This window comes from Lygodium microphyllum, chromosome 30 (genome assembly GCF_053477565.2).
Source record: "Lygodium microphyllum isolate KBCC chromosome 30, Lygodium_microphyllum_v1.1.10, whole genome shotgun sequence".
Lineage (NCBI taxonomy): Eukaryota > Viridiplantae > Streptophyta > Polypodiopsida > Schizaeales > Lygodiaceae > Lygodium > Lygodium microphyllum.
This window is the reverse complement of record NC_141164.1, coordinates 28,164,310-28,187,535: the sequence shown is the minus strand read 5'-3', so window position 1 is coordinate 28,187,535 and position 23,226 is coordinate 28,164,310. Positions and strand designations below refer to the sequence as shown.

General features: G+C 39.0%; 1 protein-coding gene across 1 annotated transcript in view; it reads left to right on the top strand.

Annotated features, from left to right (window-relative positions):
- The first annotated feature begins 8,643 nt into the window (after nucleotides 1-8,643).
- The window catches only part of LOC148009649 (flowering time control protein FPA-like), a 32,956-nt gene continuing 18,373 nt past the window's right edge, over nucleotides 8,644-23,226 (top strand). The window contains exon 1 of the mRNA XM_087673117.1: nucleotides 8,644-9,082. Coding sequence (XP_087529243.1) covers nucleotides 9,035-9,082 — 48 coding nt within the window. The 5' untranslated portion in view covers nucleotides 8,644-9,034. The remainder of the gene's footprint in view (nucleotides 9,083-23,226) is intronic.

Sequence of the window (23,226 nt, the reverse complement as noted above, 5' to 3'; positions counted from 1 at the left end):
ATCTGAATTCATGATCAAAACTGATCAACAAAGCATTAAACATCTTCTTAGTCAACCACAAATATCTGACCGACATATTAAATGGGCTACTTTTATTCAAAGTTTTCATCCACTTATCCAACACCAACTTGAAAAAGAGAATGTTATTGCCGATGCTTTAAGTAGAAGACGGACTATTCATAATATCTCTGTGATATCTTTTGACTCTCTTCTCCCTATAAAAGATACCTACTACCAAGTCCCTAGTTTTCAAGCTGATTGGAATAAATTTGTTGCAAATAATTGGATTCCCATTGATTCATTGTCTTACGCTGATGGATTGATGTTCTATGAAAAAAGATTATGTGTAACTGTTCCATTTCGATCATATGTCTTACATGCAATTCATTGTTCTCAATACCAAGGCCATAGAGGAATTATTTATACTTTGCGTATACTGATTGAAGATTTTTATTGGCCACACATGGAATCTGATGTATCTAACTTTGTATCTGAATATTTAATTTGCCAAAGAGTTAAACGACACCATGGTAAACAATATGGTTTATTAATGCCTTTACCAATTCCAGAACAACCATGGGAACAGATCTCAATGGATTTTATCACTAGTTTGCCTAACACTAAAGCTAATCATGATATGATTTGGACTATTGTCGATAGTTTTAGCAAACAAGCATATTTCATTCCATGCAAGAAACGTTAATTGCATCTCAAGCTACTCAATTGTTCTTGAAAACTATTTTCACTAATCATGGTTTGCCAAAAGTTATTATTTATGACTATGATTCTAGATTCTGCAATAATTTTTGGATTACTTTGTTTGCTAATTTAGGAACAAAGACTGATTTTTCATTTGCATTTTATCCTGAAACAAATGGGCAAACAGAAGCTACTAACAGTACCATTTTAGATATTTTGCGTGCATACACGATTTCCAAAACACAAACATGGGATACACATTTACATTTACTTCAATTTGCATACAATAACACACCACATAACAAATACACAGAAAGCACTATTTGAAATTATTTATGGATATAGATTACCTACACCTGTTACATCATTGTCAAACAAAGTTCAAGCTGCTGATGATATTGCTAACATGCATGTTACTATTTTTTATGAAGTTAAAGATATGATTGCGAAAGCCTAGCAATCATACACAAAACAATACAACAAAAAAAGAAAAGCTATGAATTTCAAAGTTGATGATTATGTTTGGTTACGTATTGAAAAGCGAAGATTACAAAGTGTTGACAAACACCCTGTTTTAAAGTTAGCTCCTAGATTTTATGGACCTTTCAAGACCATTCACAAAATCAACGACAATGCATTTAAACTAGAATTACCACAACACTGGAAAATCCACAACACTTTTCATATTAGTTTGTTACGACCTTTTAGAGGCCAATTACATGTACATCCTGTCTATGAAAACCCTCATTTGCTAGAAGAAGAAACTGAAATCCTTGAACCTGAAACCATTCTAGATATTGACTTTATGACCACTAGAACTGGCTGTAGATATTCTAGACATTTGGTTAAGTTTAAAAATCATCATGTTGAAGAGGCCCAATGGATGCATGCTTGAGACCTAAGTGCTTACCCCTCACTGTTGGCTCCACATTGAGCTAATTGCAATTGAGGACAATTGCTAGCCCACCCCGAGGGTATGATGCGAGGAGGTATTCCATGGTGGATTATGTGAGGTTTTGCAATGGATTCCGTAAAATTATATTTGTTGCCGGGGCTCATATGGGGGGTTTTGATTTTACAAATTTATTTTGTTGATGTATTGTAAATGCCTTCTATTCTAAATTTTTATTTTTTCTCACTTTGCATATGTATTGCGTTTCAAAAACATACGACAATGCATATCTAGGTGGTAATTGGACATTGTACATCATTGTAAGGAATTATATCTATATGTTCTATATGTTAGCAGACATAATTTAATATTATTCAAACTATATTTACATTTAGTTAAACAAATGTTGATGTTTGTTAAATACTCTAGTTGTTTACAGACTCAATGCTATAGGTGGATTCCTTGTGCAAAAAGTCGATAGGGACGCCTGTCCTTTTCGGCTGTCTTGTTAATTTAATGTGCAAGTGGGTGATTCCATAGTGGGTGATTCCGCAAAATACATATTTAAATTAATGGACGTTTATGATTTTAGAGTGCGTACTCGTAATAAATTAAGGTTAGAATTGAGTTCTAACCAATTTATTTATTTTGTAGCTGAAGACTGCTAGGTATTCACTTTTGTCGGTTTAATTTTATTATTTTCTAACAATTGTGAATGCTTCAGTTGATGTGTAGAGTAGGCAGCGGTGGCATTCGGAAGCACTGGGCGATAACGTGTATTCAAGTTATTTTGAAAGAAATTATCATTTTTGATGGGCACGCATCTTAGGCGTGGCACCAATAATTATTTTAACACACTTATTTATTGAAGCGCCTAAAATTTATTTATTATTTTGTATGCGCATGGACGCACGATTTAAATATTTGTTATTGGAGATCCACACACGTACAGAGGGATCCATCTTTTTTCTTAACAAATAGAATTGGAGTATCCGCTGGAGATTTTGAATGACGTGTGAATCCCTTGGGGAGATTCTCATCAACATATTTATTGAGCTATACTAACTCATTTTGGGATAGCTTATATAGATGGGGCCAAAAGGAGGTTGAGCTCTTTCACGTACATCTGATGCACAATCATCAAGTCAGTGTTCCAATAGCATATATGCATTCTTCTTTTCAAACACATCCTTGAACTCTGCATATTGAGTTGAGAGTGTGTCTAGACTTTCATCCCTTGGTTTCTCCATTCGAATTGCATGAATAAAAAAGAATGAATTCTTCTTTGCTTGACGCGTGAACACCAATGTATATTGGTCAAATTTTCTTTCTTCTATGATTTTGCATTGGCACCTTTCTAGAGCTCCAATTGATGTCAAGGTTATGTAATTCTAGCTATGGTAGCCCAATAACAATGGAACAATTTGGACAATGGATGATGTTGAAGACTATATCTATACAAGACTCCTTAGTGTAACTTTTATGGGTTGTCTCATCCCTAAGGTCTCCCAAAGTAAGACATCAACCATTAATACTTGTGCACATACTAGCTTTGCTTTCCTTAAAAGCTATATACCATGTTACTCTATAAATTTCTCATCCATGAAGCATGATGTGGCTCCAAAGTCTAACAAAGCTTGTTTGTCGGTTTATATTCCCTCATCTTTATTGGTAGCATAGAGCCAAATGTTGGATCTCTAGATAGGAAGAGACATTATTTTGGGTTTCCCAAAGCTTTATCTAGCTGTTGTTATGCGAGCGGTGATCGAGAGCAAGCTCACAACTCGATAACGAGACATTAAGGAGGGCCGGTTGGGGTAATTGACATTGTCGGATGCACAACACAACACAAAAATTTAAATATTTTGACAGACACCACACGAACCACACACAAAAAAATAATAATAAACAATGCCTCTTGTAGCTCAATTCAAACCCAAATTCGGATAGAACATCACAACACCACAACTCAACAAAAAAAAAACCAACAATTTGAAAATAAACAAAGTGAGATATATTCTCGTACCTTAACAACCTTGAGCCGACGCTCGACGCTTTGACACCCAAAAGCTCCAACTTTCAAATTGGCATGACAAGAGCTCACTCTAGCATGTGACCCTCCTCTCTCCTCTCTCCTCTCTCCTCTCTCACAAAATACAATTGTACAAGAGGGGGAAGGCCCCTAACTCTTCAATCTCCTCTCCTTATATAGTTTTCTATCTATACTCACATACATTACACTTTTTGCTTTTAGCTTTTAGCTTTTGCTTTTCTACTGCTTTTCACTATTTTCGTTTTTTTTTGCTCTATGCCTGTTTGCAACTTCTTTGGATCATAACTTCGTCATTTGAACTCCGAATATGGTCAATTGGATACTCAAAACAATTGGAATATATGTGGTCAACAAGTCCACGTGGGCTGAATTACAAAAATCCATAAAAAATAGGCAAAAATACTGATTTTCATAAATCACATCATTTTTCTCCATCTTTTATCTTGGACAACTTATTCCCTTCCTTGGCCCATTGTTCTTGTAGTTGCACACACTTTCACCACACATGTCCTCTTTTCCTTCAAGAAATACTCGTTGACGATGTAAAACATACGATCTTTTTCTTTGATCCTTGAGTCTTCAAAATAAATATTCTCTGGATATGAATTTGTTTTTTTTTAATGTAGTGTGCCCTAGCATGAATATGCTATGAAAGAGAACTCCGCGCACAACCATACATGATTTGAGAAGATATGCAAATTGAAATTCATGCTATGCAACCACTCAAGAGATGCTACACACAAAAATAATGTATGCATTGAAGAAATTGTGCCTAGTCTATCTACATGTGATCGTGCATCATGCAAAATGCAAACAAAATTTCTTGATTAATTTAAAATTCCTTATCCTCACCTCTCAACTCTCATAAATAAAATATCAATCTTCGCTCCACCCATCCAAAATCTCACAATCACTCTAGAAAATGATGGTCCTCAAGATGTTGACCAGATAAGAACAACCCATCTCACAATTGATGACATCCTTCACGACCCTCGAACTCACCCAACCACCTTAAACTCTCAACCAAAGGTTCCTATATTTGTGATGAATATTCCAAATATCGTGCATGCAAGAAATGTGCGTGCTCAATGATAGGTGCTCTCTCATGTGCACGTGCATCTAAAATATATTGCATATAGCTACAGTGGACCTCATGTCGTGCTAGTGCTCAATGATGGTGCAAAACGTGCATAATCCCAACCCATGGCATGAAAATATTTAATAAGAATAGGAGATGACCCTCGAGTGTAGTGCATCAACAAGTGCAACATGAAGTGCTCGTGAACCCATTATCCCCGTGATGTGCAAAAGTCTCGACAAGAATACATACCTAGCTCCTCGATGTTCAGTAGCTATTAGCAAACTCCAACTTCAACCTGTCCAAAAAAATACCAAGATCGGCCAAGGCTATCAAGTTTCACACTCAACAAAATCAAACAAAATGATAGAAATAAATCCTAAACTAAACAAACACAAGAAATCCAACTACGAAATAACAAAACAAACTGTCACGCAAACAACTAAGCTAGCAAAAATCAAACCTAACTACAATTTGACTAGGGCTTTCAGTTTTCACAAAAACGCTTGACACCGTGCGGTCTCTATTGAGACTAGACATAGACATTTTCCAACAGTAATGAAGTAGTGGCACCATGAATTCTAATCATTCCTTTATTAGGACAATATTTAGTGATGTGTTCCAACTAGCCACAATACATGCATAATCCATTAATGCACTACCTTTTTTTTTCTTGAGTTATTAATGGATTGAACCGAATCATATCAAATTGCATAAGCTCTTCCTCAGATACTTGGTCTTCTTAGCTAGGTTGGTATTCAAAAGTCTTCACCCTACTTGAATTCAAGGTAGCTCCTTGATGTCTTTCTTGTCTTCTCTTGCACAAGCAGTTATCACTTTCAATTGCTTGAGAGAGAAATTCACAAAGTGTATGCACCTTTGGCATAGTGAGAAAAATATCTTTAACATCATCTTTCGATCCCCAATGGAATCAACTAATAAAATATATTAAACGTATGTGAGTTGTCAAAATTTTGATACATATACCAAGGTAGGTTAAAAAGTATGATTCAATAAGAAAAAATGATTTAAGTAAATAGAGATTCCTTTGAGAGTGTCGATGGCTACAAAACCAATGTTTAGCATAAGGTAAAATACTATAAAAATGGAAAAGGATCCAACCAAGAAAAAGACTAAATTTCTAGAGGACTTCCACTCATATCTTTCATCAAAAGGTGTTACTCTATAATGGAACTAAGTATCTTTAAGGTATTTGGAATTGAAATGTTGTCCCTTGTCCAAATGACCATTATTCAACGAAAAGAAGTGCATAATCTCGACGAATTACTTTTGCTCTCTCTACTTCTCCAAATGTGGCAAATAGCTCTTGTACGAAGGCGTCAAAATTATATATCAATAGGGATTCCTTCCCAAGCAAGGGGGCAAACCAAGAGAGAGCTATACCTCAGAGAAGGGTTCATATGAAGCCAACCCAATAAGCATCATTTGGATGACCATATGGTTGCATACATATAAACAATCGTACCTGTTGTGGAGGAAACCTTTGAACTTTGACGTTGTGCCATCAAATTTATCTAGAAGACTAAGCTTTGGTTCTTTCGTATGTTGATCACAAAGGTTGCTAGTAAGGTTGATGGGCCTCTCGCTTGATGTAGGCTTGTCTCTTGAATTTCTTGAAGGCATCATTGTAGTCTTGCATAGCTAAGCCCAAAGCTTGCAGTTGCTCTACTCGTAGCCTTACATTACTTTTTTGGAGATCTTAGATTTGCTAATCGATGCTTTGTAAAGAAGCAACAATATCTTCCATCATGGACTCCATCACAACTAGGCAAGATCGCAATAGAACAATATTGCTAAATTGTTATGGGCATGGCAAATGCTCTCTCCGAGAGTGAGGACATTGCTCTCACAACTTACAAGAGAAGAACTTGAAAGAGAAATCAATCTCGAACTTGATTGTGAGATTAGTCGTTTAAAGAGTGCTCACAAGAGCATGGCTTGATTACAACACAAGACTTGATACGAGACAAGACTAGAACAAGATAATAATTGGAAGAGGACTTACCTCACAAGAGCCTCACAATCTGTGTTGGCAAGACTAAAGGGCTTGTAGCCCATGACCCTTATTTATACTATAGCCTAAGGAGATTAAGGAGGATACAAGTCATTACAAGACGATGCCAGATGGCATGACATGCACGCTGACACATGGCATGTTGACATTAGTGATGACATGATGTGGAGTCATATTCTAGAATGTTCTAGAGTCTTCTAGAAACTTCATGCAACTAGGGCGTTGGGACTTGTCAAGCATTTTTTATGATTATGCGAGCATACCATGATTGGCATATATACTAAAAAAGGTTGCAAACAAAATGGCTCTTTGTAAGCAATGCCATTTTTAAAAAATTGGCATGTAGTGTGGAGCCTTTAAACAAATGCTCTATTTAGCATGAATCCAACAAGGCATCATATGATGTTTTGGATGACCATTCCTTCCTAACAATGAGCTCGACACATCTTGGCCAATTTGATTTAAATACTCTATCCCTTTCGAACTCTCTATAAACCTAAGATACAATTTATTGACAAAGCTAGGCTTAAGAACCAAAACCACATCTCTATCACAAGCATTATGGAGAATTGGAGAAGTAAAATGTATCATTAATATTGCTTGTCCAATTGTTTAGGCAATGAATTGAACCTTGTTCAACATGCAATCATGTTGTACTTAAGAGGAAATTGGCCCTCAACAACATGAAATGGTTAGATAATCTTTTCATGTCTTAGACTCAATGGATATATATGCACTTTCCATAAATATCATTAATTTTAGACTTTAACGGTAGTTCAAGTGAAGAAATGAAGCAATGGGGTATGATGTTGATGGAAATGATGTGATAATTGCTAAAAATTCCATGCAACTAGTGGTATACTTGAAAACATTAGCAAAGAGATAGATTCCAAATCATGCCAAGTGTTGGCTTTTTGAGAGTTGCCATGTGGAGATAGATGGCACAACCAAAGGTCTTACCCTAAACCTTGTGCAAGGATACACTCCCCAACCTATAGCATTAAGTTATAATTCAATAACTCGTGTAGCAAGCAATAAAAATATGTAGCATTACAATCTTTATTTCTTGATGTATAGTTACATGTTGGTGCCTATGAGGATAAAATATAGAGCCAAAATGTTTGTAATAGTGACTAAGTATTCCAAAGCAACCAATGGGACAATTATGGACATTGTGGTAACTATCAATGTATTTGTAAGTTTCCTATTCTAGTAGTGTTGATAGAAAGATTGCAAGAAGTTAAAAGACAGCAAGCAAACCATCCTAACTAGAATGGGAAACACTCCAAGCACTAGAGACCAACCAAAAATCCTCTTAGTTGTATAATAACTAGATAAGTACCACGCCAAGACAAGGTGGTAATGGGAATAATAATCATGGTAGAGACTCATAGTCCAATAGGGGCAAGCCTAAGTCTCATAAGAAATCATGCAATAAGTTCCATGGTCCTAAGTCCTCTCTTTTACTGGTCACATTATTATGTGCAGTAGGGTCACATAAGGTCCCAATGGCATAAGATGCACAATGATAGGCATGAAAAAGGCAAAGGAAAGGCATAGGATAATACGAAATCTTCTAATGATCAAAACATTATTCCTAAGTTTAGTAGTAGAAATAGAAGAGATAAATACCTTCAATTATAGCTTGAATGATTATATACTTACTATTTTACAGTCCGGTTGGTGCAAAATTTTCAAGTGGCCGTGTGCAGGAAGGGCCTCTTAAAAAACGGGGCATTCTCTTTAATGTAAACGATGTCATGAGAAAAGCGCCCCGTACGTTCGAATGATCCGAAACTACCCTCGCGCTGGCTATAGAATCTCAAATTCTTTGCAGATTTTGAAATCCCCAGAGGAAAAATAAAATGTCAAATTCTTAAGCGCAGTCTACACGAAGGTTCATGACCTCTCTTTCTCTCTCTCTCGCTCTCTTTCTGCGCCTCACTTTCCTTTTCTCTCTCTCTCTCTCTCTCTCTCTTTCTCTCACAGTCGAAGTTAGGGTTACCGCTTCTGTTCTCTCGTTCGTCGTAGCGACGGCGTTTCCTGCGACTCTCCGGCGACCGTTGCTCTCATCCCCGAGGAGAGGCCTGGCGCCCCGACAACTCGCAGTTGCTGCCGCGGCTGTGTAAGGAGCTTTCCGTGTTACGTCCTTACCCGGCTACTCAAGAAACCTAGCTTTCCCTTAAATGCACTTGCGCAGAACGTGCATCTCTTTGCTCAGTTGCGTTACCTCGCCTTCGGCCCCTCGTCCAACCGAAATTTAGTGACCCTCTCGCTATGGTTTACCCGGCAAACGCAGACAAAGATAGTGGACGTACTTCAATGGTTAGCAGTTGCACACTTTACTCTCCCGTCTCTTGCTGTTTCGGTTCTTTCTAGGCAGGTTTGACAGAGAGGAGGGGAAGCTGCTTAGATCAGTCTTTTTTTTTTTTTTGCGTCTCTGTTTTTGTGGAGTTGTGTTTCGTGCAGACCGTAACACCATTGCAAATTTGTACCTGAAAGCCATATTTTCCAGCACAGTTTATTGTCAGCACTCATATATCTCCTGCTGTTTACCTGCAAAACAACCTTAATGAAGACCCAAACAAAACACGACCTTACTGAACTGACACTGCCGCTTTCCTACCCTTGGAAAACTTCCAGCAGTTATAACCAGCGATAACAAAAACACACTGAAAATCATGTGAACTTCAACTATGTGTCAACATCCACTCGACAAAGGCACGAAATGGAAGCTTCTGAATCCAAAATATCGAACCAAGTATGAAGATCAATTCACTGACTTGCAGAATTATCAGGGCTTACAAAAGTTCTTTTTGCAGATGCTAGGCTTGCATGCCTTAATAATCTGATCTATGAACCAGTTTGCGTCATATGTCAGTTAATTTTATTCCTCGAAACTCCTTTTGGCAATTCTGCTGTTTTTTAGTTGTATGATGGTCTTTTTGTTGACAGCGTCTTCTCAAGGGGGTAGGTCAGGCTCAAAACATTTTCATACACAGGCAAAGGGATTCAGAATCATGACAATAGTGTCTGCACATACTTATATGGATACTAGAAAGTTTTAAACAGGCTTTGGACTGTTGTGTCACTATGGCCGGGTTGGCTCCTTGAGGGTTTGAGTGCCAGTCATTGGCATGTACTGGAATTGCATTTGATTGATTTTGTCTTTTTGTTTGTCTTTGCATATGGGTTCCTAGCTATTCACACATTAGGGAAGGTCTTTTATTGACTAGCCATCAGTTTGTATTAATTGATTATGGACCAGTTCTGGATTGGTAATGATTTAGGCATCAGGAAAACAAGAATCAGTATACCTCTAACCAAAGAGTAGAACAAGAATAATGATATGGTAAGGTGATAGACCTCTTGTTATATCTCCAACTTTTATAACCAAATATCTTTCTCAGAGTTCACCATGATACAATTGTTGCTAGTATCCAAATTTGTGGATATGGCATTACTCTCTTGTGATGTTTTATAGCAAGACACTACTTGATTTTCTCCTCCTTCCTCCCCTTGGTCCTTGGGTGAGTCCTCATTGGTAGGGCCATCAATTAGATCATGAACGTTAAGGAGTTGCATTATCTCACATTGATAGGCCTCAAGGGGGAAGCAAATGATTGATTTTTCTTGGTCTCAAATTATTGACTAATTGAGAAAAATTGGTTGCCTTCTTAAGAATAGGTCATTACATGTTTATTTGTTGATCACGAGTAATCCTTATGCAAACATCCTTGGTCAAAGAGGCAAATCAGCTATTTTAAGGCATGTTTTGTCCATGGTGATAGGTTTTGATTGCTATCCTATGTTGGGTGTCATTGAGAAGGGTTATGAGGGGACACTGTGAACATATAGAGGTTGATTATTTGTCACATGTTGAGGATAGTAGTTGCACTTTAAAATAGCATTTCTATTATTCGTTTGTTTGTGTAGTTGTGGCCTTGAACTTGTACATGTCTTCACATGGATCGCTATTGAAGTCCAGCAAATAACCTCCTTTTAGAATGGCTTTCAACTTTTTCAATAGTTGATGAGCCATGTAGTGTGTTGCTAATGCGTTGTGTTGGTAGTTTATTATTTATTACATTGCGAGGAAAGTAGGTGCTCTTCTAAAGAGCTTTTTCAATACTCATAATATGTTCAATGTTATTTATAGTAGCTTATAGAGGGTTATTGAGTCGAGTGAATAACATTCTTTTGGGATGTCTTTCATCTTGTTGCTATATATTCATATATATCTTCGTATGGAGGGCCAATAAAGTTGTGAGGGAATAACTTTTTCAATAGTTGATGTAAGTCCATCTTGCTATGGTCAGGATTCTTTTCGAGTTAGTTATTACTTTAGGATGGGTGCAATCTCCTTTACTAAAGTTTGTGCCTTCAATATAATTAGTGTATTTACCACAAATCAATAATATATACCATCCCTCGTTGCTTGATAGAATATTTTGAGTAAACCCTTGCGACTCAAGTTTGAGTATGCATGTGTTCTCTAAATGTTGCATGAAAGGAATGAGAGGTGGTTGGAGATGATGCTTAAAAATGATTAGGATCAATATTACATAAGGTGATGATGGTTTGACTTTGTAAGACATTGTTTCTTTTAATCCACAACTCAAAGAAGATAAAAGAACCCCTAGTGCCTAGGTGGATATTGTGTGAGTGTGCATAATCAAAAGCAAGGAAACCAAAAAGCATAAATGCAAGATGCCAATGAACGCATGAATACAAGAACTAATGAATGGGAGATGAAACTTAATTTAGTAAGACATACAATAGTACAAGGATGTGGCCATGTGAATCTCAGGGATCTCGACTCTCTGCCTTAGTCTCCTTGAATGATATGTGAACAACATGAGGTAGTGCTATATACAACACTAAGAGTGAAAGACCCTAATCTTAGTTGTCCATTGGGTGGCCAATAAGAAATAAAAAGGCCAATAAATAAGCCATCTTGGTGTATGCACACATTCTACAAACCATAAAGAGGCCCCTAACACAAAAATGAAGTTTGAATTATGTTTGGTTAGTACCTTCCTAAGATCATACTAAATTGTACAATAAAATATACAATGGTGTTGTGCTAGAAGACATAGTTAGAGGGTCCACCAAATGTCCACCATGTTCCTTATCACAATAGTCAGTAGAAGATATCCAATATCATGCATACAACTATGTTGATACATACTCAATGGATACTCTGGAATTGTCAACTGTGCCAATTGCATAGAAAGCACCAAAGTTGATCATCATCTACATTGTCTTGAACATAAACAAGTAGAGATAATAGAAACCTCTCATCTCTTCATGCATGGTGGTATAGAAGCTCAACCTGAATCTTGGATTCCTCAACTTTGGCCATTTTGCCAAAGGGGTCTATTCATTGGGCTCCTCCTCCTACTCAACACATATAGTCATCATCATTCTTCAAGTAGACTTTCGTTAGAGAGAGTAGTTGGTTCCTACTCAACACATATAGTCATCATCATTCTTCAAGTAGACTTTCGTTGGAGAGAGTAGTTGGTGGTAGTGCCCACGTAGCCTCTGACTCACTGTCGTATGCATTGTCTCGTGTTTGATATATGGATTCCATTTCTCTAGCACATCTTTGAGTTCTCTTCTTTTGTAGTGTTCTTCTGTATTCTCTCTTTCTTTTTTGTCTTGTGTTCAAGAATTTATTTTAGTTCTTGTCTATGCTTCCATTGTTGCACCACTTTTGATATGGTATCAGATTGCAGGATCTTGGTTCCTACTATGTGCTTCTTTGTTGATTACAAGTTCTCCTCCTTGTTGATGAGACACCAATTTGTTGCTTCAAATTGATATGTAGCATTGAGGAGATATGTATAAAGCTCATAGGTTATATGATGTTTACTCCTGCAAAGCATTTGCCACTCCATTAAACTTTGGAGGGGCCTTGTAGAGTACCTTTCCTACAAGACGTGCTTCTAGAAGGGCAGATTGAATGTGTCAAAGTTCGTCCTGTACTTGTGTAACAAGGTGCAAAAATGATTGAATGGTGTCCTTAGACTCAAATTTCTTTTGCTAAAGTTATTGATAAAGGGTCACTGCACGTATGGTGAAAGGTGCCTTGTATAACATCTGAAGCTTCAACCATACTTTGAGAGATGTCCTGTAGTAGGTAACCTTTGGTAGGACTTCTTTAGAGACACGCCAAAGTAGTGCAAAATATGCACGTGCATCATTTGAATCCCATGTAAGCACAGCTTTCTCATGGTTGTCCTCATCAAAATCTTTGAGAATAGGAAAAGAACGTTGAGGCTGATGATTAACTCTATATACAATGTATTAGCTCCGCTTTTGCACAAACCAAACTTTCATCATAGCACTCCATATAAGATGGTTAGGTCCATGTAACTTATCATTACAGCCAAACCAATAGAAAAGATGTCACAAAATGAGAGTTCACATGCAATGTAACCAAGAATCTAATCAAAATCGAAGGGCAATTGTTGCAAAATGAAGAAAAACTAGTCAAAAATTGCCGGAAACAGCAACAATGGCTTGTGCAAACAGTTGCTTAGTCACGGTTAGGGGCAGAAAATGAAAAATGCAAGTTGGTTGAGCATTTAATGTAGCAAATTGATGATTGCAAGTGGCCCAAGTTGAAAACGCAAGTAGCATCTAAGTACACACAGGTTGAACATGAGCACCGAGAAGCGTCTGATTAGCGAGGGGAAGAAAAAGTGGGAGATTTAGCGTTATCACTGTGGTGAGAAGGGACATTTGCAGAAGGATTGTAAGGAGTTAGCAGTCTCACAGAAGAAGATGGAGAAGAAGCAGTAGGATGTAAATTCCATTTGATGAGTCCTTCTCTTTCTCAAATTTCAACTTCGAACCTTCGGTTGAGAAGAAATCCAAGATGTGGAAGGGATTTGCTTCTTCAGATCAAGGGAAGGGCTTGGTGGCCCCTTCCTTTATTGCTTTCTAGTCTAGGTGATGTGATCATCCCTCACGATTCTCCAGTGCCACAGAGGGAGTGTGAGAGGGTGGTGCGATGGGGCCGTCGAGCCTCATCTATATAGGCATACAAGTTCACAAGTTCTAGAGAGGGATGTCCTTGACACATGGATCGAAGTCTAGCAGGTCCAAATGTAGGAGTTGGGATTGACATCCAAATTCATGATGAGCTAGTTATTTGACAGAGCAAGATTGGCTCTTGGTCTTGAGCTCACTTGAGGGGACACTTTGGATTGGCCAAAGGTGGGAAATTCATGGTCACATATGTTTAGAGGCATTTTTGATAGGACAGTCTTGTATGCTAATGTGAAACATTGATGATAGACATAGAGACATGCTATGGTTATTCTCTATTTTTTGGTGGTGGCTTGATCACCCAGTGCTTGGGTATCCATGGTTCTACTTTGGTGGTTTTATGTTGTATGGATTGTGATGAGTCATTATCATTGTATTATTCTGTTGTATTAGATTACCCATGATTTGAGAGAGGGTTTTGGCAAGTTTGTTAGCTCATCTATTAGTTTGTGCATGCCGGTTGGGTTGGACACATTTTTGTGTATTTTAGGTATTTTATTGGCGATTCAAGAGTTGGTAAAATATTGATCTATTACTAGATTAATCTCACGACTTGGCTGCTATTATGAAGTGACATGTAAAATCTATTGATGTGGTGCTTGGCCACAATCATGCAGAAAAGATACGCTTGGTAGGGTAATATCGAGCCAATTGGACTAGCTTGTTTTTAAATTCATAGAGGAGCATGTAGGAAATTCTCTAATAGAAAATCACAAAGTTAATGCATCCTTGCTAGAATTGAGAGGGTTTTTGTGGGGATGGGTATTTTTAATGCTTAGCTTTGGCTTTATGAAGTTGTGCAGATATGAGCGCAAATTAGCTAAGTCACGGTGATGGCCAAGTATCTCAAGTGAAGAGTGGGTGACATTGGTAAACGATAGTGTAAAGTTAGGCTGAATAGGTACTTGTGTGTGTTTGCTACCAGTTTGGGCTTAGGCCGTTAGTTGGGCCATTTGAATGTTGAGTGGTAACATTGGGGACTAGGCATCAATTAATTAATTAGTGTTAGTCCTAGGCCTATTAATGTTTGGGACAATTTAATGTTTCATGGGGGTTAACACATTAAATCATGATTGGGCACCATCTAGTTCTTGGGTAGGGGCTAGGGATAATTAATTAATTTTTAGAATTTAAATTCTGAAATTTAAGTCATTCATGCTGAAAATTGCATTTAGAAGGATGCAAGTCACAAAGAAGGTTGCCAAGTGGAAAATTTTCCCATGCAAGACTAAGAGAGGGCTGTTGGGGCTGCTTGAGGCTGATTTTGCTTGGCAGCCATTCAGGAGTTTGTGGAGGTTGAGAGAGAGAGAGAGAGAGAGAGAGAGAGAGAGAGAGAGAGAGAGGTTGCAGATAGCAGGCAATAGCTGGAAGAAGATATTTGGAGTTACTAGGGAGCAACTCAAGACTAAGCAACTACATTTTTGGCCCATCTAGCAGGTTGTGGCAACTACAGGTACAGTTTAGTGACAACATTTCAGTCCTTGCTAGCAACAGGCGATTGCCTTTGGAGCAATGTCAGGGGTGTTGGCAAAATAACAGCCCACTTCTAGCAATAGAAACCTGAAATTTCTCTCCCCTCAATTCTCTCTCTCTCTCTCTCTCTCTCAACATTTGTTGATATTCTCAGCAATTCTCGGCCATTTTCAGCTTTGTGTAGCAATTAAAGAATTTGTTGCTGAAACCTTGAGTTACAACAAAAATCAGTTTCTTAGCAATCTTAAAATCCGTGCATAATTATTGAGGATACCATACTTGGTGTAGTAGCCGAAGACAAAGATTTGCAGTTGATGCAGCTGATGCAGCTGATTTGAGGGGTGAGCCCATTCTCAATGTGTTATGGTCCACATGCAAGAGATTGAAGACCCTATTGTGCCCAAATTGTAGGACAATCAAGGGGTAAATTCCTTCCTAGAGGTGCTGGTCACTTTTGAGAGTCAATGTGTTGAAGATTGAAGGAGATAGAAATGCTGCAAGGGGCGTGAGTTGTTGGGGCCAATGGGGTTTTGGTTGTCTAAGATTACTATGGTAAAGTGTGTTTTCACTTTTGTGTATTTTATTGCTTGTTGTAATTTGTGGTTAATTAGGTTAACTACCACCCGTGCCAAGAAGGAAGGCTGGTTTCAAGGGCTCTCTCTAAGACTTATTGGCCTAGAAAGCGCGTGTATATTAGAGAAGACAAGGGTCTTTGAATCTTGTAATCTTGCCTTGACACATAATGATCCTTCCATCTAAGCTTTCTATTTTGAATAACATGGTAGTGTTGGGTGTTAAGGATGCGTTAGAACTTTCATGAATAAGGTTACTTAGGTCTCAAAAGTCAACTTCATATGGAAAGAGTGCTCAAGCAAGCCACATGAAGATAAAATTGTATAGGGCTTGTATGTGAAAGTGTTAGAAGTGGTGCAGCAATGGAAGCGAGCAATAAATGCTTAAATAATCGCTAATATGACCACCATAAAATGCCTAAAATACCCAGTAATGTCAAGCATAGCCTAGACTCACACATGAATTGACTAGCTCATAACACCCTCTCTCAGATCATGGGTGATCTGATTCAATACAATGATACAATGATGATCATATACAACAAATAACCATCAGAGTAGAACTATGGATACCTAAGTAGTGCGTGATCAAGCCACCACCAAGGTGCCTCGAAGAGAACTCGAGGTCAATGTTGATCATATAGTGCTTGAAAATAGAGAAGACTAGAGTCATAACAGATTTGAGTGTTTGTCAACAATGTCTTGTAGTAGCATACAAGACCATTTGGTCAAAGATGCCTTTGAATATATATGACCATGGATTCCCCACCTTTGGCTAAGATTGCCAAAGTGTCCCCTTATGTGAGCTCAAGACAAGGAGCCAAATTCCACTTGCTATCAAAGAACAGCTCATCATGAACTTGGATGTTAATCCTAGCTCCAATATTTGAACTTGCCAGCCTTCGGTCAATGCGTCAGGAACATCCCTCTCTGGAACCTTTGCACTTGTATACTTGTATAGATGAGGCTCGGCTGCCCCATCTCTCCCTCCCTCTTTGGCACCAGAGAGTTGTGAGGGATGGTTGCATCATTGGGACTAGAAAGCAGTTGAGGAAGAGGCAATCAAGCCCTTCCTGTAGTCTGAAGAAGTGGATCCCCTATGCATCGCGGACTTCTCCTTGATTGAAGGATCGGAGTCAAAGTCCGAGGAGTCGGCATTTCGTTGCTTCTTCGTCTCCTCCTTCTTTCGTGAGGCTGCTAACTCCTTGTAGTCCTTTTGCAAGTGGCCCTTCTTACCACAGTGATAACATTAGGCCTTTGACTTCTTCTTGTCATCCCTCTCTGAGTTGTAAATGCTTCACTGGAACCTTCATAGTGAGATAGACTCCTCTCTAAATGCAAAGATATCTCATGCTGAAGTAGCATCAAGGACGTGTAAAGCTCATAGGTGTAGAGGATATAAGGTATACAAAGAGGGTTTACAGCCAAACCAACAGCAAAATCAGAGTTCACATGCAGTGTAGCAAAAAAATTGATAAAAAATGAGGGCCAATTGCTGCAAAATGAAGAAAAACCGGTCAAAAACTGCAAGAAACAGCAAAATCGGCTTGTACAAACAGTCGCCCAGCCATGGTTAGGGGTAGAAAATAAAAAATGCAGGCTGGTGGAGCATTGATTGCTGTATACTGACGATTGCAGGCTGGAATCGAAGTGCAGGCTGAGAACACAAGTTGCTGGTCTGAAAACGCTGGCCTAATCAATAGGGGGAAGAAAGACCTGTAATCAACACAAAAATCATAGCACGAACAGAGATTTTGCGTTCTAATACCATGCCAGAAGTGGTGCAGCAATGGAAAGCATAGACGAGTACTGAAATAAATTGCTGAACACAAGACAAAAGAACATTGCACAGGAAGAGAACTCAAAGATGTGCTTGGGAAACGAAATCCATATATAAAACACGAGAATGACGTGTACAATAGTGAGTCACTGGTTGTGTGGGCACCGGCACCGGCACTAGCTCCTCTCTCCAATAGGAAGACCACCTGAAGAATGATCATTGAATGAGAGGAGGAGCCACCGAATAAATAGGCCCAAAATATGCCAAATATATGGCAGCTATTCGGCCAGCAATAAATGCCTAAATAATCACTAATATGACCACCATAAAATGCCTAAAATACCTAGTAATGTCAAGCATAGCCTAGATTGACACATGAAGTGACTAGACTCATTATAGAAAGATCAAATCCACATGAAAATTTTTGATTGAAATCTTTGAAGGCTTCTCTTTGTGCAAAGGTCAAGGCACCATCTTGCCAAGCCAAATCTTTGTTGCTTACCATGAAGCATGAAGGGGTATTATCAAATGGAAGTATAGGTTAGTTTTGAATTATAGCCCATTCCCAACTTCTTGGAGTGGCCATTGAAGTACATCCATGTACTAAAATAGTGGTTGAAGAAGAAGACCAAAAAGCTTTAAAAAGGGCTTGATTTGAAAACACCTTTGTTGATGTTCTTTGGGCAGTCCTCTCTCTTTTTTGCAATGCCTCCCACAATGGGGCCAACAATTGACCTTCCTACAAGCATCTAGCTTTAATCCTCTTTTGCATTCAGCTTTCATTCAATTTAGTGCAGATTTTCTCCCTCTATCTTGTTCTTTCATTGTGGTCGCTCTTCCCTTTTCTCTCCTATTCTTGTGTCTCCTCTTCCATTGTGCACTCTCACATGGTATCATCACCAAAGTGAGGACTTGGAGGTTGTACAAAGAGAATACCACACAACTTCTTGTTTGGAGCAACTAGAGAGAGGAAGAGGCTAGAGAGAGAGAGAGAGAGAGAGAGAGAGAGAGAGAGAGAGAGAGGCTTGGGGGAGAAATAAGAAAGAAAGAAGAAAAAAAAGGAGAAAGAAAAAAAGAAAGTTGTAGACTTAAAGTAGAGTGGCCAAAAAGTGTCCATTTTTTCGTACTAAATCATACGGATACGTACCGTACCGTCCCGTACGGATCAGTCCGTACTACGTACGGAGACAACCCTGAACCCATATTTTTTGCCTTGTTCGGGCCTTCTATGAAGTGTGTGATGCAACAACAACTTGCTTTTGTAGGGTGTGGCTAACTACTTATTGCTCTTTAACCAAGGTAATTGCGAAATGCTTCACCTCCAGAACGTTTCACCCTAGAAATGTTGCATTTCACTCCGAAACATTTCACCTTTGGGCAAGTCCCACATGAAATACCGAGTGAAATGGTTGAATAATATATATGAGATAGTTTTCTTTATAAACAGTGAGTTGCAACTCACACATTTATACCATTCCAATCCTTTTTGTCAACAAATGATGTCTATCATACATGCACATTTTCTAAAAACTCTAAAAAAAGTTCGAAAAAAGAATTATTTCCCAATCGAAAATCTTGTCTTGGTTAGCAGCTTCACTTGGGGCATTTCAGCTTCAATGAAATGTTTCAAGGGTTTCGGTCGTTTCGTGTTTTAGTACCAGCGAAACGTGTTTTGTGGTCAACATGCCTTCAACCAAAATTGTTTATTCATTCTTCCTTTTTTTCGTTGATGGTGAGGATTCTTGTGGCCACTTGAGGTTGGCACATCCACATTGACTGTTGAAGGCTTCAAATATTGGAACATTGACTTGGGCTCAAAGATGATGAAGAGCAGTAAAGAAGTAGCTTATCAAGCTTGACTGTTCTTTGATGAGTAGGTTGAGGGTATGAAGGCTTGAAGAATAAATATTTGTAAATTAGATTTGGGAAAGAGAACATTGACACTTGATTAGCAGCCTATTGGTAGGCTGTGCACTTTTCTCCTGCAATTTGAAAAGTTTTGAGGTCTTCCTTCATTGCAAATAAACAAACTTGTCTCTACAATGCCATGTTTGCATGAACATGCAGCTGTATGCAAAAGGGTATGTGCTTTAGGAGTGAAAATGTTTTGTTGGCAGTTTTAAGTGAGGGAAAACTTGTAGGAATTAGGGGGACGAAGAGAGATGTTGTACCTAAGAATGATGCTTTGTGGGTTAACCCCCTTATTAGAGAGTACTTAAAAGGCATGAGACTCGAGAGAGGCTATGCCATGAGGAGGGTATCTGCCCCGATCCCTTGCCATCATAGGCTATAGTGATATGGGGTGGCCATTCTCTACTTCCTATTCCCATCTCATCTTGTCTCAGTATTGTTCCAATCCTATCCTATCATTTTATGGCCCCCTCTCATGGTGATAGGGGACAGCAATATATGATCTTGTCCTCATCCCTGGAGCCCTTTGTATGTCACTATGCTTATCAACAGTAAGGAGATCCCATTGGTTGCCAAAGAATGATTGAGGAATGAGCATCACTAAAGGACATTGGGGTGAGGAGTCCAGAAAGTGAGTGGCCTGGATGATGTGCCCATTTCATTTTAGGGGACCAGGACAATGGCCCTGCTTGCTTGTGAAAACAAAGGCATTGTTCTCCTTGAACCAAGTGTCCCCCTCAAAGAGGGGGCATCCACTTGGATTCCCCATTATGAGTGTGGAGATCCACTGGTGGCTAATGTTTGAGCATGGTATGGGAAGGGAAGGGAGATGGAAAGAAACGGGGATGGATACAGCCATGCACAAAAGGTGGGAATGGGAATCTGAGAGAGAACCTTTTGTGTCAGCTCCTTCTGACTGGACAATAATAGTCGGTTAGTCTACCAGCCATGAGGTTATATGCTGGGTGGCCTGCCTTGTTGTAAAGGCTGCGTATCAGCATGCCTCTCACGTGTGGCACTAGTAAAAGCAATAGCCAGCACTAGTATTTCAGTGGTTGTTAGTCAGGGTGGCCGTGGTTGGCATGGTCAGCTGATCAATCTTTGGTTTTCACTGCAGCAATTCATGTAGTTTTTACTGTTCTTCTAGACAGCAAGACCAGAACTCTAGGGCTACACTACACAGACTGAGACCTTGCATGGATCAAATTGCATATAATCCATCGCTATATAATGATTAAAACATAAATTTTTTAGTACAGGCTATCTTTGCTTATTATTTATTAATGAGAGACCCCACTCATTTGCCCTTTGGTGCAGATGTGGAAAAAATTGCCGACTAATAAGCTATTTGGTCTTTTGTAGGCTTAAATAAGCTCTGGGTATCTTTCCAGGACTTGTACACGCATGGGTATCGTAGTTTTTGCCACTGAAATTTTCATGTAGAAAGGATAAGGCATCAATGTGCTTGAACTCATTAAACTGCATTCTCAACATTATTCAGCATGTTTCAATAACAGTGCAAAGCCCTGGCTGTATGCGTATACTTGAAAACCCATCTTCACTGCATATAGTTACAAGCAATAACAGCTGTGTTTCACTTTACTATAGGAACTTTGCCTAGCAGAGGTGGTGTTCACCAGGTAACAGGCATCCAAGCTGAGATTCATCATCTACCACAGTAGCAAACAAGAACAGAACCCTGACCATGAAAATAAATAAGTCACAATGCAAAACAAAGACCTTATACCAACTGAACTCTTTTAAATAGAGCACACCACTGGCAATCACCTTTAAAATAAACAAACCATTACATATGTGATAGACATCTCAAGTTTACCTGATTTGTTATACACAAACAATATTGCCCAGATCCCAACCTCACTACTTGACAGTTTCCTCCCATGAGCTCTATTTTTTGGCTATGAGAAGTTGACTAAGGTTGTTGGACCCCTTTACTGATGGAAGTCAAATGATCAAAATACAATGATCTGCAGAGTAACTATCAGTGTCTTTGAGCTGTTGATATTATCTCAGCCTGTAGCTTTGGTAGTAAATGTTACATGGAGTACTTACCAATCCAACAATAGATTGGGAGATTGCCGTGTTAAAGAACTGAGGAGCTGCATTATTGTTCAGTGTGCATTGGTTAGGTACATCAGTTCCTCAGCATGCCCCCTCTCCCTTTCTCCTTTGGTTCCCATCCTCCTGAAGCACACATCTCAATTGCAAGTGCATACATACGTAGCCCCAGGTGCCATTGACCAGGAGTGCCATGCCATCACTGCCTTCCCCTGCCTTTGCTGCAGGCAGCAATCAACAACATTATTTTAAGCAAGCGCAACACACCAGACGGAATATCTGGAAGAGAAGCTTTATTCTGCATAAGAGATATGTCAATGTTGTTCTTTATTGACACCACATGCATGCACTTTTTCATGTCTCATAAAATCACCAATACACTGAAAGGCGCTAACTTCAGGCTGTACTTGAAAGGCGCTAACTTCAGGTTACAGCCAGTTGAATTGGTGATGTCAAGCAGGCTTGTCGTTGATACACCAGAAAAGCATTAAAGGGAAGAGGTGCTGTTTCTTAAAAATAAATCACACAAAGCTCAACGATCATGATTGATGGCTTCACAAATAGTAGTAGGAGAGGGCTGCATTTGGAACAACGCTGAGACAGCTAGTGAGCCGTTTTTTGGTCTAGCTTCACTAGCAAATGCTCTTGCCACTGTGGAGCAATGCTCTTGCTTGATCTGGATGCTTCCTTGTTGTTGGTTCACTTAAGAACATTACAGTTCCAAGAGATATAAGACATATACAGAGTTGTGTAAGTACACAGAGCTGATTGGAAGCAAACCAGCTGACCTTTTTTTGGGCCTGGCGGGAGGTGAGGCAATAACATGTTGTTGTCCAGCTATGTGTGAGAAGCCTGCAGGTTGGATTTTGGAGTGACTAGCAGGGCCAGCGATCACCAACTGGCAGCAATGGACCAGCAACTGCAAAGAAGTGCAAAGTGTGTGTGAATGAATGTTGATGGCAAAATATCACTTGTGCTATTTGGCAGGTTTGCTGGCTGGTTGCTGCTGTCTCTATTTGCTGGTTCCTTTATATTGTGAGGATTGCAATATTTTTTCTCCCATGTTCTCAGCCTTGTGGCATTGAGCTATTGTTTCTCCTATCACTGTTTTTCAGACATGGCTTTGCTGTAGTAATCAATGATACCAAAAGAAAGGCATCCAGAATACAACACCCATGACTATGTATACAGAAGTCTTAGTACTTATTCTGTCAATCAAATCACTGATTCTGGATTATGACAATTAAGAGGATTTCAGGAATTGTTTTCTTCAGAATGTAAAGTGCATAAACTTGGTGATTCCGTTAGACAGAGAAGTATAGCCTTGGAGAGCAGAAAAAAGAGACTGATCAGTAGAAAATGTATTCTTCTGTAATGCGAGTTATTGGGAAGTGTGCTATCTATTAACTGTGTACGTCAGTTTTTGGTTTAAGGGAAATGACAAGTGACCCTAAGCTTGGTTGATATTGTGGGGTGATTAAGCATAGTGGAATGGTATAGATGGCTGGGATGATGGTCTTTGATGCCTATGATGGCACTTCTCCTATGCGAGAAGGTTCATGGCTTTGAGACCATGCAACATTTGGAGTGACTAG